Source organism: Onychomys torridus, chromosome 6 (assembly GCF_903995425.1).
Source record: "Onychomys torridus chromosome 6, mOncTor1.1, whole genome shotgun sequence".
Taxonomy (NCBI): Eukaryota; Metazoa; Chordata; class Mammalia; order Rodentia; family Cricetidae; genus Onychomys; species Onychomys torridus.
This window is the reverse complement of record NC_050448.1, coordinates 133,881,951-133,899,681: the sequence shown is the minus strand read 5'-3', so window position 1 is coordinate 133,899,681 and position 17,731 is coordinate 133,881,951. Positions and strand designations below refer to the sequence as shown.

At 41.9% G+C, this 17,731-nt stretch overlaps 1 protein-coding gene across 1 annotated transcript in view; it reads right to left on the bottom strand.

Moving 5' to 3' along the window:
• Ankrd13c (ankyrin repeat domain 13C) overlaps window positions 1-15,671 on the bottom strand; it is a 51,452-nt gene extending 35,781 nt beyond the window's left edge. Inside the window, exons 1-2 of the mRNA XM_036189676.1 lie at window positions 14,697-15,671; window positions 3,535-3,576 (exon numbers count right to left, since the gene is read on the bottom strand). Of these exons, the coding sequence (XP_036045569.1) occupies window positions 3,535-3,576; window positions 14,697-15,129 (475 nt within the window). The 5' untranslated portion in view covers window positions 15,130-15,671. The remainder of the gene's footprint in view (window positions 1-3,534; window positions 3,577-14,696) is intronic.
• Window positions 15,672-17,731: the final 2,060 nt, after the last annotated feature.

The window sequence follows — 17,731 nt, the reverse complement described above, 5'->3', positions numbered from 1 at the left end:
TGTGGTGGCTCACAACCATCAATGATTACATTTGGTGCCTTCTCCTGGAGTGCAGGTGTACACATGCAGGCAGAACACTGTATACATGATATATATTTAAAAAAAAAAAAAACAAAAAAAAACACACAATCAAATAAATCTTTAATTTAAAAAAAAAAAAAGAACCAGTGAATACCATAGCCCCTTATCTCTTTGTTATAGTCAATTTATAGCACTATCCTCCCTCAGACCATCTATAGAACCTCTTTATGGAAGATATCACTTGTTCTTTACAAAGAGTTTCAATGTAGTCATATCTTAAACTTTGTTGTACAAACAAGTTTGAGTTAAGTATTACTAAGAAACTTTTTACCAAATTGTGCTGTACTTAAATATGTCTAAAATAAGCTAGTTGGGGTCAAACTCTCAAAGTCTGAACCAATACTGAGTGGTGTTGAACTGAATTAACTTCTTATCTCCCATGGATTGTTACTCTGCTGTCCTCAGTGATTACAGACTCACACACTCATGCACATATGCACCCACAAAATACTTAACTAAGTAGCTACTATATGTATTTTTTTATGTAGCTTTTTAGTGGTGGTGATGGTGGGCATGTGCTAGGCAAGCATCCCATCCCTAAGCTATATCCCCAGCCATTCCTAACTTCTAGAGACTGGAAACAGAAGTGAAGGAAGATAAGGTCTTATTTTCAGAACTTTTATCCTATGAGGGAGACAACAAGTAAATCAATTTTTAAAAATAGACCAACTGTTGTGAAGGACATAAAGATGTTACAGCCACATGATGGGGTAGGCTAAGGAAGAATGGCATCATTTCAGCATTACTCTTGGTGACAGAAGAATGACAACAGTAGAGAACTTTATTAGAACAACATCAATCAAATGTAGATATTTCACAAAGGCATTGAAGGAAGTCTGCTTGAAGTACAGGAGGATATGTGATATAGAAGGCTTATTTTGCAGGGCGTAATGGCTTGCCCCTTTAATCCCAACACTCTCTGAGACAGAGTATGGAGGCCCACAAAGGTTTGCTAGTGAGATCTGAACTTGCTTTACCCAGAAGAGCTGTATTAAAGGATTGCTTGACCATGTGCATGGTTACTAGGTGATTGGAAGGGTCTACACTTGGCTGAGCTAGGGGGAGGTCTTTTGCTCTACCCTTTGACATTCCTATAAATAGCCCTTTAGAAGAGACAGAAGGGGCTGGAGGATAGAGATTCAGGCCCTCCCCAGGCTATCTTGTGTTTCTATCTATTTCTCTCCCCTCTATCCATCTATCTAATATCTCTTATCCCTCTCTCCTCAAGAGTATCCTGTTGTAAAATGTGGGAGCCAGTCTCCCAGCTGGGCTCCCACAACAGAGGCAGGTACATGCCTGTGAGTTGCAGGCTAGCTTGGTCTACCACAGGGAATTGCAGGCCAGCCAAGGCTACACAGTGCAACTATATCAAAGAATGACTATTTTTCAATACACTGGTAGCCAACAAAGTGTTCCTCGTGGGTCCTAAGGACACACAGTTCCATGTACACTACCAGAGGACTATGTGGTTCCAAGAGGAGCAATGACAGCAAGGGGATAGGAGTGAGGGGGATGGTCAGGACATGGAGGTGAAGGGTGAGCTCTTTTTAGGAAAATGAGTTACTGCCAGTCAACAAGTGATGCAACCAGAGAAGGAGGTTACACCATCCAGTACACTGGATGGAGGAAAAGCTCTCAGTGAGCATTCACGGGATGTCAAAGTGTCACTCTAAGACAATTTACTAATTAGAGTAGAATGTCTACAGCAGCTACACCTACAGATCATCACCAATCAAGTAAGAGAATTTAGAAACTAACAGGGAAAAGCACAGGCAGCAAAGCACAGTAGGCAGTGCCTGTGCTTTGGTGAACTCAAGTTGAGCTTGTGCTACAAGGCAGGCATGAAGGTGAAAAGATACCCTTCAGGTAATAAATATGGAATTAATTGTTATGTTTTTCTCTCCATGTCAGGGTTCTCTGTGTAGTCCTGGTTGTCCTGGAACTTGCTCTGTAGACCAGGCTGGCCTTGAACTCACAGAGATCCACCTGCCTGAGAACATCAGCAAAAAAAAAAACTTTTATTAATAATTTACTGATTTTTATTTTATGTTCATTGGTGTTTTGCCTGCATGTATGTCTATGTGAGTGTTGGATCCTAGAGTTACAGACAGTTGTGACTGTCATTTGGGTGCTGGGAATTGAACCTGGGTCCTCTGGAAGAACAGTCAGTGCTCTTAAGTGCAAAGCCATCTCTCCAACCTGCAAACAAGTTTGTTTTTAAATTTATTATGTTATTCGTGTGTGTGTGTGTGTGTGTGTGTGTGTGTGTGTGTGTGTGTGTGTGTGTGCGCGCGCGCGCGCGCGCGCGCGGAGGCAAGAAGAATGTAGGATCTCTTGGAGCTGAAGTTATAAACTTTCAAGCCCTAAAGAAACCTTTTAATTTAAAATGTCTAATCTAAAAATATTTTTAAGGGGCTAAAGACATGGCTCCATTGTTAAAAGCACTTCCTGCTCTTCCAGAGAACCTGGGTTTAGTTCTCAGCACCAATGCTGGGTGGCTCATAGTCCCCATTAACTCTAGCTCTAAGGAATCTGACCCCTCTTCTGGCCAAGTGCATCAAGCACAAGCATGGTATATATGCAATCAAAACACATACACATAAAATAGAAAAAAAGTTTAAATGTTTTCAAAACAGAGTATCAACACTGTTTGTGGGTCCTGAATCATCTATTCAAGTCTTTCCCAAAATTCTTCGCACCAAGTGCCTATCTCTTAAAAAAGCATTTGATTCTCCCACTCATTAAGAAGTGGGGATATCAAATAACTATGGGACACAACTCACCACAATGCTATGCTTGCCCAACTTCAAAGTCACAGCACATACTAGTTCATCAAGCCTCTAGAGTAAATTGCCAGTTTTAGTAATTTGATTTTTCTCAAATGGATTTTACCTGGAAACTCTATTTTCTTCTGGCTATCATTATCCCTTGAAACTAATATTTTAAGAAGTTGTTTTTTTAGTTTTTTATTTTTTTAACATTTCTTCATTTTATTTTATGTGTGTTTTTGCCTGCATGTATGTCTGTGCACTATGTGGATGTCTGGTATCCACAGGTCCAAAGAGGACATTAGATTCTCTGGCAATAGTGTTACAAACAGTTGTAAACCACTATGTGGGTAATAGGAACTGAACCGGGTCCTCTGCAAGAGCAACAAGTGCTCTTAACCACTGAGCCATCTCTAGCCCTTGGCTAAATAATTTGTAATGACAAAACTGGGGCCATTGAGATGGCTCACTAGGTGAAGACTCTTGCCAACAAACCTGGTAACTTAACTTTCACCCCCAGGAACAATGTGGCAGAAAGAGAGAACCAACTTCCACAGATTGACCTTTGATTTCCATACATATACAGAGACATGCATCAAGTCACATACATACAAACAAATAAATACAATGTTTTTGGACAAAACTGATGTGTGAGTGAAGTTAAACATTAAAAATATTTACTAACCTTTATTTCCTAACATCACAGCAAGATGTAAAGGAGTGTTTCCTAAAATTGAAAACAAAATTATATTAGAAGCCATAACAACATAAAAGGTTTTATTTAAATGTGGGTTCTGTATTGCTGTCAACAAACTTTAAGCAGAAATAACACTTTTGTTTTCTATGGCAAACTCAGAAGGGGGCAAAAGTGAAGCCCAGAGTACCTTTCTTGCCCTGCCCAAAGCAACCAGCAGGACATTCACTCTCTGAGATGTTCCCACAGGCTTCAGATTCCTTTTGTTGCTCATTTATCATACTAGTCTTTGACCTTTTAGCAAATACTTCACATATCTATTCATGTGGAGACAGAAAACAGTAAGAATCAGTCCTAGTTCTCAAGCTGTTCACAGTTCTTTCACCTGTATGAGACAGAATTCTTCAGTAACTCTTAAACACCAAGATATCAAGAAGCTCTTCAGGGAGCTGCAGAGATGGCTCCACAGTTAAGAGCACTGGCTGCTCTTCTAGAGGACCTCAGTTCAGCTCCTATCACCTGCATGGTGGCTCACTACTATTGGTAACTACAGTTCCAGGGAATCTAATGCTCTCTTTTAGTGTGTGTGAGCATTGCACTCATGAGGTATACATGCAAACATGAAGGCAAACACTAATAACACATAAAATAAAAATACACAAAAAAGCCAGGCGTTGGTGGCGCATGCCTTTAATCCCAGCACTTGGGAGGCAGAGGCAGGTGGATCTCTGTGAGTTCGAGGCTAGCCTGGGCTTCCAAGTGAGTTCCAGGAAAGGTGCAAAGCTACACAGAGAAACCCTGTCTTGGAAGAAAAAAAAAAAATACACAAAAATAAAACCTTCAAACTAAAAATAAAGGAAACTACTTTCCATAATAAGTAGTATAAATGTGCTCACTGTACTGTGGTCCTGTAGGGAAATGCTTATGGTAAACTGGCAGGATATTCTCAGCTCTTCTCACAATCTTGTATACAAACCATTCCTTGGTACCCAAGGGTCAGTTCCAAAACTGACCACTATAGACAACCTCCTATAAAAATAACCAATAATCCGCCAATAATCCATGCATGGCTTCTGTATGCCTTACACCTGAAGACTATATATCTAAAGACCACACACAGAGTAGGTATGCTAAGTGTTTAGGGGAGTGGTAAGAAAGAAAGTCTCTCAGAAGTCTCTCAGCAACCAAAGAAGGATTTGTGGGTTCTCTGGACTATTCCAGCTTTTCTATGGGTATCAAATATTTCAAAATAAAGTTTAAAAGCCCTGTCCCCCCACCGCAAAAAAATAAAAAACCTCTCTTTTGGACCACTGAGATGGCTGGCTCAGTAGTTACAGGTGCTTGCCCCCAAGCTTGACACCCTGAGTTTGAATCCCAGGGACAGATATGGAAGGAGAAAACTGACCTTTGTCCTTTGACCACATGTGTACACACACTGACAATAATTAAAAATTCTCTTTTCAGTACTTTTCCTCCCTAAAATACAAAGATATCTCTGCCTTTGGGATCACATCTAATTTTAGATCAACAGGATATCCTTGTGGGTATGGTTAAGGCATGCCTATAGTCATAGCAACAGTGAAGCAAAGATAAGAGGACCATGATGAGTTCAAGGATAGAATAAGCTTCATGTAGCTGTCTCCAAAAAAAAGAAAAAAAGAAAAAGAAAAAGAAAAAAGACTACTGTGATTCTATATTACTTATTTTTAGTACATTTTCTACATCACTCTATTTTCTAGTGTCAAGATATTTCTGCATTTAATGTATACATCAAATGAAGAAACTACATTTAATTTAAAATTTCCAGTTTCTTTGTATACTGATTTATTTTCTTGTTTCACAGAAATAATTCTCATAGCAAATTAATGAAAAAAAAATCAAGCAATTATTACCTAGATCTTTCTCCTGTTTCTCCCAGTATTATTATTAACATCTGTCACAATGAACTTTTTCCTTATAATGAGTATTTTTCGCCCATATAAAAAAAATGGACTTTATTTTCTGCTCACCCCTCCTGCAATGAAGAATTCAGGTTTCATAAGAGAGAAAGAAAAGCACTACCCTCCCCTCCGTTTCTCCTCCACTGGTTCAAGAGGATGAGCACCCTAACCCCTCTAAGCACTGTATCTAATATTCATAGCGCTTTCCCATGAGATTTTCTTCAACAGAGAATTTAAGGAACTAGAAAAGTGAGGTTAGCTCTACAAAAGTCAAAAATAAAATATTTTTTTTAAAAACTGTGAAAATTATTAAGCACTGATAAAAGAAATTAAGTAGCTAAATATAAAGAACACACCAAATTTACAGATCAGATTGTTATAATACACTCAAAGCATTAGTTGGTCAAACACATCTTTTTTTTTTTTTTCCTTTTGAGTTTTTCGAGACAGGGTCTGTTTAACCCTGGCTGTATTAAAACTTAACTATGTAAACCAGGCTGGCCTTGAACTCAGATATCCACCTCAAAGTGCTGGGATGGAAGGTGTTGTGCCACCACATCAAGCAGGTCAGATGAACAAGTGGGTAGCACCATCCCGAGGCAGGGGCCCTGAAGTGAACAAAGGGAGGGAAGAAGAAAGCCCCTTGAATATGGAAAGTCCCCTGTACTCTGCTTCCTGATCCTCCAGATGTGAGCAAACAGTGCACACTCCTGCTGCCACAGCTATGAGCAGCCCCTGCCTTGCCACTCCCCAGCATGGGCAAAAAATAAGCCCCTTCTCCCTCAAATTGCTTCTCAGGTATGAAAGTAACTATTGCTATTTAAATGTCCTCTTGGGGTTGGGGATTTAGTTCAGTGGTAGAGCGCCTGCCTAGCAAGCACAAGGCCCTGGGTTCGGTCCTCAGTTGGGGGGGGGGGGGTCCTCTCACAGCCAACTTTACTTAATTCTGGCATTACTGTATTTTATAATGCCATGTTCTTTAAAAAAAAAACAAAACTAAAACACCATATAATTAAACAATATCATTCTGGGGTATATATATTAAAGAAGTGTTTCTCAACCTGTGGGTCTCAACCCCTTTGGGAGTCAAAAACAACTCTTTTTATAGGGGTCACCTAAAACTATCGGAAAATACAGATATCTACATTACAGTTCGTAACAATAACAAAATTAGTTATGAAGTAGCAACCTCAACACTAGGAACTGTATTAAAGGGCCTGAGCATTATGATCCTGTCAAAGAGACGCCTGCATACTTGTGTTTACTGAAATACAACAGTGTAGAGTCAATCAAGAGTCCACCAAAACAAATGGACTGTGAAAATGGGCAGTGGAATACTAAATCTTTGCTCTCATTTCTGGCAACATGGATAGAAGTAGAAAATGTCATGTTTAGGGAAGGAGATAACCTGGGAACACCAAGACTGTTTTTGCTTGTGGAAGGTAGAAAAGCAAGTTACACAGCACAGAAACACAAACCCTGCTGCTGTCACTCATCTACAGATGCTACAGGAGCTAATCTAGCACATACTAGAGGCTAGGAAGGGGAAGAACAGAGAAAAACAGTGAGAGTGGACAATGGTACCAAATATAACTGAGGTATTGTCTGGCACAGTAAGAAAGTGACAGCCTACAGCTATGATTCAGAGTAACTGGAGGTCAAAGTCTGAGGGTTTCCAAGACATAGAAAATGAAAACATCTAAGGAGATAGAAATGCTAGTTATGATGATTTGGTCACTGAACAATGCATGTATGTATCAAATTATAGTCATTTATTCCATAATTATGTGGAAATACTGTGCCAATGGAAGGAAATGCTTCTAAATAAGATCAGGACTTCAGAAAATTAAGTGTACTGTCCAAACTAATGACAAGAGCCCCTTACTTAAAATGTTTTAATTAAAAATATAAATTTCTTTAGCATATGCCATAATAGAATGGAGCATATCATCATCAAAAATAAAAGTTGTTTTGTTGAAGTAAAAGAAGAAAATATAGTTTTACAAAGTCTCATTGTTGTAAAGGGAGTTTTCAGGGCCTTTAAAGATAGCCGAGGGAACTCTTTGACACTGTACTAAAACTCATGAAGTAATGATTTGTTAAAAGCATTTACAATGGGAAATCCAAATTCTATCAAGATCCGTTACAGTGAAACACATTGGTTTCTCTTGTACTGTGGGCAGAATTTTTATTTTTTCTTTCAAAAGACACCTTTTGAAAGATTTATTTGTATATGTTATGTATGTGAGTGTTCTATTTGCATGTATGCCTGCATACATGAAGAGAGCAAGGGATCCCATTACAGATGGTTGTGAGCCATCAAGAAGTTGCTGGGAATTGAACTCAGGACCTCTAAAAGAGCAGCCAGTACTTTAACTGCTGAACCATCTCTCTAGTGCACTGTGGGTAGAATTTTTATGGGGTGTGTGGTGTGTGTGTGTGTGTGTGTGTGTGTGTGTGTGTGTGTGTGTGTGTTGGGAAGGACCAAACTTGGGGCTTTAAACACAGTAGAGTCCAGTACTCTACCTCTGCACTCACTCCCAACCTGAGACATAGTTACAGAATACATATCATCATGAAAAACACTATCTGGAAAAGGTTGATGGCCATCTGACACATTCCAATAGACAGTACCAAAACAGCATGTTGGATGTGACCAGAGCAGTGGCTGCAAGAACTAGGAACCTGGGAAGCTTAAAAGGGCTGAGTTATGTTTGCAAAATTCTAACTTTTATTTATTATTTACAAGCCTTATTTTTGTTTGTTTGTTTTAGTTTTTCAAGAGTTTTTTTGTTTTTTGTTTTTTGTTTTTTTTTTTTTTTGGTGTGTTTGTAGCCTTGGCTGTCCTGGAACTCACTATGCAGACCAGGCTGGCCTCATCAAACTCATAGAGATCTACCTGCCTCTGCCTCCAGAGTGCTGGGATTAAAGTCATAGGCCACCACTGCCTGGCTAATCCTTCTTCTTTTAATTAGCAGCAAACAGTTTTATGCTGAATGGGATCAAGCTTACTCCATTCATTACCAGAAAAAAAAAAAAAAAAAAAAAAAAAAAAACAGCCAATGTCTAAAATAGTTTATAACCCAAAAAATGTTGTTCTGTGGGGAAAGGGTATGTAGTTTAGCTCATAGTCAGTTTTTTTCCCCATTTCTCCTCAGCATGCAGAAGGGCGTTGTACAAAGTGCCTGAATGGCAGCAAGAGTACCCAAAAGGCAAGCATTCAACAGGGCTTTTGTGCTCAGTGAACAGGCCAGCACACAGAAGGCAAGCAGTGACTTGTGTTATCATGAGACAGTTTTGATCTGTACACCCTAATTATAGAGCAAAGCAAAAAAATTACAATACCAGACTCAGCACATCTCCAATTCTACAGACATATATCCAAGCCCGATTCAGTCAAGCAGGGAGAAATTCTCTCTCAACCACAGTCAGACTTCTGCTGAAAACCACCTGACTGCATTCCCTGTTGCTACATACAGAAACCTTCACAGGGTCTCAGGAAGCTTGGCTGCCTCTCAAGTCTCCAAACTCCAGCCACATTTCCATTTCCTGACCACTTGATTACATAAAGTGTTCTCCCACTGAGTCCCTGATGGCAGTAACTTTGCATTTACTGTTTTCTGCTTGAAACTCTGTTCTAGACTCTGTTCTATTTAACTCTCTCATTAGTGCCCCCTCCCCACACACTCAATATGACTCATTAACAGTCACACCACACATTCACTGGTTTGTCTACTGTCTGGCATGCAACCCCACAAGAACAGGAATTGTGCTAGTCTGTTCACCTCTGCATCCCCAGCATCAAAAACACATATATTAGAAACTCCATGTTTATCTGTTGAATGAATAAATCAACCAATTGAAAAAAAACAAAAACAAAAACAAAAGCCATTAAGAACCAAGAGACCAATCTCAAATCTATTTTTACTCTCAAAAATACTTTCACTCTAGAACAAGACAGATCTCTGATCTGTCCTTGAAAACCAACCAAAAAAAGCACATATAAGGACATGGTACAGGGGTTTCCTAGAATCCAGGACAATCCTGTAGAACCTGCAGTAACTGCTGCAGATATGTGCAGACAAAACTCTTATCAGATCCAGAAGTCCAATAATCTCACCTCTACTGTACTGTACTGATAGGCAGCATTAATTGACCATCAAATTAAATCCTCAAAAATTTACCTAAACCTCAAGCACAAGGAAGCTATTACAACCCACAGAAGACAGCTTGTCACACATCAGCCAACAGAATTAAAGGCAGAGTCATTAAATCTCCAAATATACCAGCGACTTCTCGTAGCTATGAGCACTTCACACATCCTGCACTCTCACCATCAGTCACCTCAAAGTTACTAACAGTCAGGAAGATCTGATTAACTTAAGATGTTTAACAAGCAGAAAGTGTAATTCAAACCAAGTCTCCAATCTATTTCTACTACTTTCAATTCTTAAGTACGGAATAGTAAAATCACTTACGTCCATTACAAACTGAACTGTCCAAACTACTCAGGGCAAAAGTAACTCAGAAAAATCTTGACACTCAATGTAAAAGGCTAGACTATTCATATTTGTTGTTGTTGTTTTGTTTTTTGAGACACCGTTTCTCTGTTTAGTTTTGGTGCCTGTCCTGGCTCTCACTCTGTAGACCAGGCTGGCCTCGAACTCACAGAGATCCACCTGGCTCTGCCTCCTGAGTGCTGGGATTAAAGGTGTGCACCACCACCACCCGGTCACTATTTATTTATTTTTTTAATCTGCATTATTTATTTGTACGTGTGTGTGTGTGTGTGTGTGTGCGTGTGTGTGTGTGTGTGTGTGTGTGTGCGTGTGTGTGTGTATGCATGCAGGTATGTGTACCCACAGCAGTCAAAACAGTGTCATACCCCCTAGTGCCAGAGTTACAGGCAGCTATAAGCTGCCCAACATGAATGCTGGGAATCAAACTCCAGACCTTCGTAAGAGCAGCAAGTGCTCTTAACCACTGAGGCATCTCTCAGGTGCCTTAATCTTTAATTTAATGGGAAAAAATAATTTATTTGAAGTATAATAAAGATAAAAGGTATGGTATGTGTACTATGGTGGTTTGAAAAAAAAATGGCCCCCTAAAAAAGATCCTCTATTAGGAGGTTTGGTCGTGTTGGAGGAAGTATGTCATTGTGAAGGAAGACGTGAAGGTCTCATATATGCTCAAGCCATGCACAGTGAGACAGTTCACTTCCTGTTGCCTATGATCAAGATGTAAGGACTCCAGCGCCATGTCTGCCTTCATGCTGCCTTGCTTCCCGCCATGACAATAATGGACTAAACCTCTGAACTGTAAGTGAGCCATCTCAATTACATGTTTTCCTTTTATAAGAGTTGCCATGGTCATGGTGCTTCTTCACAGCAATAGAAACCCTAACTAAAACATATACTTTTGATATATTATTTCTCTCCTATTCCCCAAAAACACATATCCCCAAGGAACAATCGCTTGGTATACTTGAACACAAGATGTATTTTATCATATTTAACTTTTAAAGTAATGTTTAAGGCCAGAATACAATTCTTCTGAACTTAATTAGCAGATGTATTTGACCAACATTTTATCAAGGAAAAAGCAAGACATAACAAAAATTTATCAAAGATCAGTCCAAACTGATGAGGCTAATAAACAATAAGCTTAAGCAGTGACAGACTAGACATCAACAAGCTCTCCACATAAAACAAGGGAAAAATAACAAAAGCAAAATGAAATACCTCAACTGTAGAGCATTATGTTTGAAAAGTAATTGCAAGCTGGGTGTGAGAATCTGAGGCAGGAAAGTCTCAAGCTTTAGGATAGAGCACAATGAGACCTGTCTTAAAAATTAGATGAGCAGGTGGCAGACAAATGCAAGAAGGCATAAGAGAGAAAAACAGCAGATCACTTGAGAAAAGGCAACATTAAAAAGTTTTTATCTGGGGCTAGAGATGGTTCAGTGGTTAAGAGCACTTGCTGCTCTTCCAGAGAAGTTCAAGTTCCAGGGGAAGTTATACCTCTGGCCTCTAAAGGCACCTGCACATGCACATACCCACATGGAGACAAACAAGACACACAGACACCCCTACACAAAGTAATAAAAATGTGCCAAGTGTAGTGGTGCACACCTTTAATCCCAGCACTTGGCAGAGTCACGTGGGTCTCTATGAATTTTAGGCCAGCCTGGTCAACATACTGAGCTCCAGAACAGCCAACCCTACATAGTGTGACCTTATCTCCAATAAATAAATAAATATAAATCCTTTTTTTAAACTTTAGGTCTTTTTGAAAATATAATTGATTTTTAATTTAAAATTTAGCATGTGTATGTCTATGTACCACATGTGTTCAGGTTCCTGGGGGCTAGATGGATCCCTGGCAATAGAAGTTGCAGGTGGCTGGAGAGATGACTCAGAGGTTAAGAGCACCGACTGCTCTTCCAGAGGTCCTAAGTTCAATTCCCAGCAAACACATGGTGGCTCACAACCATCTATAATGAGATCTGGCACCCTCTTCTGTGTACATAATAAATAAATCTTTAAAAAAAAAAAAAAGAAGTTGCAGGTGGCTGTGAATGGCCAGACATGGGTGCTGGGAACTGGATTGGGTCCTCTGGAAGACCAGCAAATGATCTGAACCCTAGTGACACTTCTCCAGCCCTGTTTTAGTCTTGTGAGGCTGTGCTGCTGTGGAGCCTCTGTGCAAGGCCATCCCTGCCCGCACAGTGACTGCCTTGTCCTCACAGGGAAGATAAACAACAGTTTCTACAGTTTTAATTTACTTACTTAAAACACTGAGTATTTACTATGTTTTAGGAACCACCTTAAACATTTCAGAGAGCACATCATATGACAAATGGCTACAGAAGATAGCACTGACAAGAAAATAAGGGGCTGCAAACATTCTAAAGAGCTATCATGTGGATGAATGACCCAGTGTATTTATTTGTGCCATTCCATTAAGAAATTTAAAAACACACAAAAAGTTCTACAGAAACTAAGAGCTATCTAGTGACAGAATCTTCCCACAAGGCTCCTATATAAAGAATATAAGGCTCCTAATTGAAAAAATAAACTGGGGCTACAAACTTCTATTGTAAATACTAAGTGAGAAATATGGATTAAAGGACTCTACTACAAAACAAAACAGACATTAGAACTGACTTTCCTACAATACAGTGGGTCTCCAACAGAAATTCACTAAGAAGATGACATGAACTTAGGGATTCTAGCCATTATTTCTCCTTCCATCCGTCCATCCACCTGTTTTCTGAGACAGAGTTTCTCTGTGTAGCCTTGGCTATCCTGGAACTTGCTCCCTAGACCAGGCTGGACTTGAACTCAGAAATCCTCCTGGAGGGCTGGAATTAAAGTTGTGGGCTACTACTGCCCAGCCAATATTTCTGTTTCTAGCCTCATGGTTTCTATTGCATATGCAACCTTAGCAAAGTTTTGTGCCTCTCTGAACTCTTTTCTGATAGAAACCCAATAAGAGCCTTTCAAGAAAAAAATCATTTAATGTCCATTAAAAGTAGAAACACAGGGCTGGACTGAGTTGGTAAAATGCCTGCCACACACGCATAAAGACCTGAGTTTGAGTCCTGAAGAAAGTTGGGTGTGGTGGCATATGCTTGAAATCCCAGATTTGTGGAAGCAAAGACAGGCACAAAGCACCTAGAGTAAAAGTAGCACTGCAGGAATGGAACAGGGAGCAGGCAAGATGGCTCTATGTCATGCCCAAGCCTGACACCTGAGTTCAATCCTGGGACCCACACAATAAAGGACAGGTGTCACTCTTTCAAGCTGTCCTCAGATCTCCACATACAGGCACACAGAATTGTCTGACTTGTTTGTAAGAGTTTAAGAGGGACATATAAAAGCATTGGGGAGCACAGCAGCAGCCTTCTTCCTTAATGAGAATGTGCAGAAGGCACAGGCACACTTCAATGGCAGAAGCCATTGGTTGCACTCATCGGAAGTAATATAAAGGTATTTCATTTATGATAAAGATAAATAGGAGGTGGCATTATGACTATAGTACTGTAAATTCAGAAAACAAGTGCAGTTACAAAACTGCAAGAAAGCCAGGCGGTGGTGGCCCACGCCTTTAATTCCAGTACTCGGGAGGCAGAGCCAGGTGGATCACTGTGAGTTCGAGGCCAGCCTGATCTACCAAGTGAGTTCCAGGAAAGGCCCGAAGCTATACAGAGAACCCCTGTCTCGGATGGGGGGGTGGTGCAAGAAAAAAATGTATTTACTTATTTATTTTCTAATTTCAGGTAAGAAGCCTAGAAACCAATGAAATTCAGGAAGCTTATTTCACAGGTGGTGCCGCACTAATGTGCAGTGGCGTTTTGAGCAGTTTACCTTATAATTGCCATGTTAGGTTAAAAACAGCTGCCAACAATATTTGCTAACTATTTTAAGTTTAAAATGGCCTGTTATTAAATTGTTGAATTATAGTATCACCATTCACATTAGTTTAAACAATTTACAATTACACAAGGTCTTAGGCACAATCCACAGCACCACGGGGGAAAAAAATGGATGCAAATAAATCTTAAAACTCCTTGTTGTTTAAATAGGGGAAATCAGCTGACAAGATGAGGCCAAAAGATACCGTTCAGTACCAAATATACTATGCTTTCTCAAACATATTGCTAAGACAAGACTTTACTATGAAAATTATAGTACTGACTTTAGTCTCAGTCCAGATGAAACATTGTTCCTAGTGTGAAAAAGGCAATAAAAAGAAACAGCTACTGAGAAGTTTCTTCAGTTGCCGACGCATTTCTGTGAGGCTTTCAAAAACCAGTGTTTTAAGTTTCCTGAAAGCAGGCACAAAAAAAAAAAAAAGACAGCACGGTGACAAATAGGAGTCACACCTAGCAGCACTGGGTGATAAAGACTGACAATATTACATGTCCAAAGTTAAAGCTCCAGGAAGGAAGGGAAGGCATTGAAAGACAGTTCCCAAAACGAAGAAGACATGCCCGGATGTGAGCTAGCCTGACTTCTGGCACACGAAAGGCAACTTATCCCGAGATGCTGAGGTGGACCAGAAGGTAACATCCCTTCTGCGCCCACAAGACCCAAACTCCTGACCCCGGCGCGCTGAAGCTAAAAGAGGTGAGCTGTGAGCGGGCGGGAGCCCAGAACTCCGAGGCCGACCCTCAGGGAATGGAAAACGGGCAAAGCTGGCAGGGCTCACCGTGATTATCTTTCTGTCCGATATTGTGCGTGCGGATGAGCGAGGACAGTCTCCTCACGTCCCCCTTAAAGACGCACTCGTGCACCGGGTAGAGCGAGGGGCAGCTGCCTCCGTCTGCGACCACAGCCACGGGGTTGCTGCCCAGGCAGGCCGGGGCCGGGCAGGTGGCAGTCACCGCGTTGTGTTGCAGCGGGGCCGGGGCGCCGGGGCCGGGCGCAGCAGGCGCCTTCAGCTGCAGCCGGTGGTGGTGGTGGCTGAAGATCTTATGGCAGGCCTTGCCGCCCTTGCCGCTGCCGCCCGCGCCGCTTCTGCCCCCCGTGAAGGCGCCGCCGAGAGCGGCCGTCGCCTCCTCCTCGCAGGGCTCCAGCACGTCCCCGTCCTCTTTGCTGGGCTTGTGGTCCCTCCGCAGGGAGCGGATCTTCTCCCCGGTCATCGCCGCCGCGGCGCGCAGGGCAGGCTCCGAGAAGCTCACCGTGGGCCGAGCCGGAGCGGCGGCGGCGGCGCCGGGCGATTACAGAGGTGGCCGCGAACCTCGCACGCAGCATGAACTCCCGGGGAGACCGCGGGCCCGCGACACGCGCATCGCCCGGAGGCAGCGGCCCTCGTCTGAGACGAGGAAAGCCGCGGCTCAGGAGCCCACCTCACGACGCCGGGCGCCGCCGAGGCCGCCTCCTCACACAGAAAGACCCGGCGCAGCCATCTTCCCCCGGCTCCTCTCGCGAGAGCTCCGAAGAAAACGCCGCGGTAAGTTAGCGGACCCTCCTGCACTAGCGCCTTTGTCCGGGCAGTGCCGGCGCTCCCCTAGCACAGGGTTCCACCCGTGGCCGGGCCCTACAGGTGGAGACCCAGGCTCAGGCCGCTGGCCTGGCGCTCCGAAGCGTTAACCTGCAAAGAGGGAGGTCGACGACAATTACAAATCTGGCTTAAACCCTCAGGTTAGTGAGCCTCCCTCAGAGGATGTGGAAAGACACCGGGACACGCCGGATGTGACATCACTGAGCTGCGCTGGACACTCATTCAGTAAACATTTGCTAAGCGTGGTTCCCTAACCTGTGCTACTACTTGCCCTGACTAGCTAGGCTATAGGGGAGGGAAGGCCAGGTTACACAGGAAAGGAGAGGTAAATTTAGTTTGGGAGGCTCTGAAAGATGATCTTGGAGGAATTTAAGGGCTGGCTTTGGAATTTAAAAGCTGTTTATTACACCAGGAAGGGAGGATTTTCAAACATTCGCTGGTTGAGTGTATCTGGGACAAACGTCAGAGTTAAGTAGGTGGATGATGCTTACTTGAGGACGTGGAATAATGTTTTAAAATAAGTGGGCAGTAATCTGTTAGAAAGACCCTAAATTGGAACTTTGCTTTCTCTCCTCCCTAGTGAGGAGAAATCCAGGTGAGAGATGATGAACCGGGTGCAATGAGTCTGGAAAAGGCTTAAGACTCTTTAAAAGAAAGCTCAAGATTAGCATGTTGAGTTGAAGGTCCTTGCTGTTTGACCAAGAGAGTTAGTTATCGTACCTTTTGGAAATGTGGGCATAAATTCTCAGAAAGAAGACAAGAGTTTAGATCAGATTCAGGAATTTCACAGTAACCCAGAAGTAGCTGGATTCTCCAAGATAAGACTGTGCAGAGCCGGGCGGTGGTGGTGGTGCACGCCTTTAATCCCAGCACTCCGGAGGCAGAGGCAGGCGGATCTTTGTGAGTTCGAGGCCAGCCTGGTCTACCAAGCGAGATCCAGGAAAGGCACAAAGCTACACAGAGAAACCGTGTCTCGAAAAACCAAAAAAAAAAAAAAAAAAAAAAAAAAAAAGACTGTGTAGAACGAGAAGTAAAATGGCATAAGACAACACCTTGAAAACACCATAAAATGTATAATTAGTCAAGATAGTAAGTGGGGATTAATGCACTATGTGTGTGATGAAATTATGAATATTTAGATACCTAAACTGGACATAGTAGCTCAAACTAACAATTTCTAGCACTCCAGAGACGGAGGCAGGGCAGGAGGCTCACAAAGATTCAAGGCCAGCCTGGGCCATAGAGGAACTCTGTTCCACAGTTAGTAGATGGACCAGTGAGATGGCTGGCCATCAAGCCTGAGGACCTGAGTTCAATCCCTGGGACACAGGTAGTGAAGGGAGAGAAGCCACACCAATGAGTTTCCTCTGGTGCATACCCACACACAAAAATGTAAAAAAACAAAAAACTACTAATTAATAGCAGTTAGGCAGCCAGAGTCATGTATCTCATTACTGGCTGCTTAGAGAGGTGGATCAGCAGTTGAGAGCACTGGCTGCTTTTTCAGAGGACCAGGTTTCAATTTCCAGCACCTACACGACAGCTCACAACCATCTGTATGTAACTCCAGCAGTTCCAGGGGATCCAACACACTCACACAGAGATATTTGCAGGCAAAACACCAATAACATAAAAGTAAATAAAATCTTTTTTAAAAAATAGTCTTTGTGGGGGAAATAATGTCTAAACTAGGTTTTGTTTTGTTTTTTCGAGCTCGAGACAGGGTTTCTCTGTGTATTGCGCCTTTCCTGGGACTCACTTGGTAGCGTAGGCTGGCCTCAAACTCACAGAGATCGCCTGGCTCTGCCTCCCGAGTGCTGGGATTAAAGTCATGCGCCACCACCGCCCAGCTTAAACTAGGTTTTAAAGAAGTGAAAACCCACTCTCCACTCTTAAGAAGCTGTCGTTCCCACCCTGGCAGACCTCCGTACCTTCCCCTGAGCTATTTGTACATTCAGAGCTCATTTCCATTTCAGAATTAGTTTACATTTTTTTCCTCTTCAATGCACAATGGCTTTTATTTTGTTAACTTGGCATAAAATTTTGGGTAGGAAATTACATTGAATTTTACCCTAACATAAAATTTAGTATCTCCTTTTATTCCAAATGTCAGCCACAAACCCCAATTTATAAGCATTGGCAGTATCCGTGATTTGCAACCAGATGAAATGAGCAATGTTTTCAAATTCTATTACAGTTGCTGCAAATAACAACATTCAATATTCATTACCAGCTAAAAA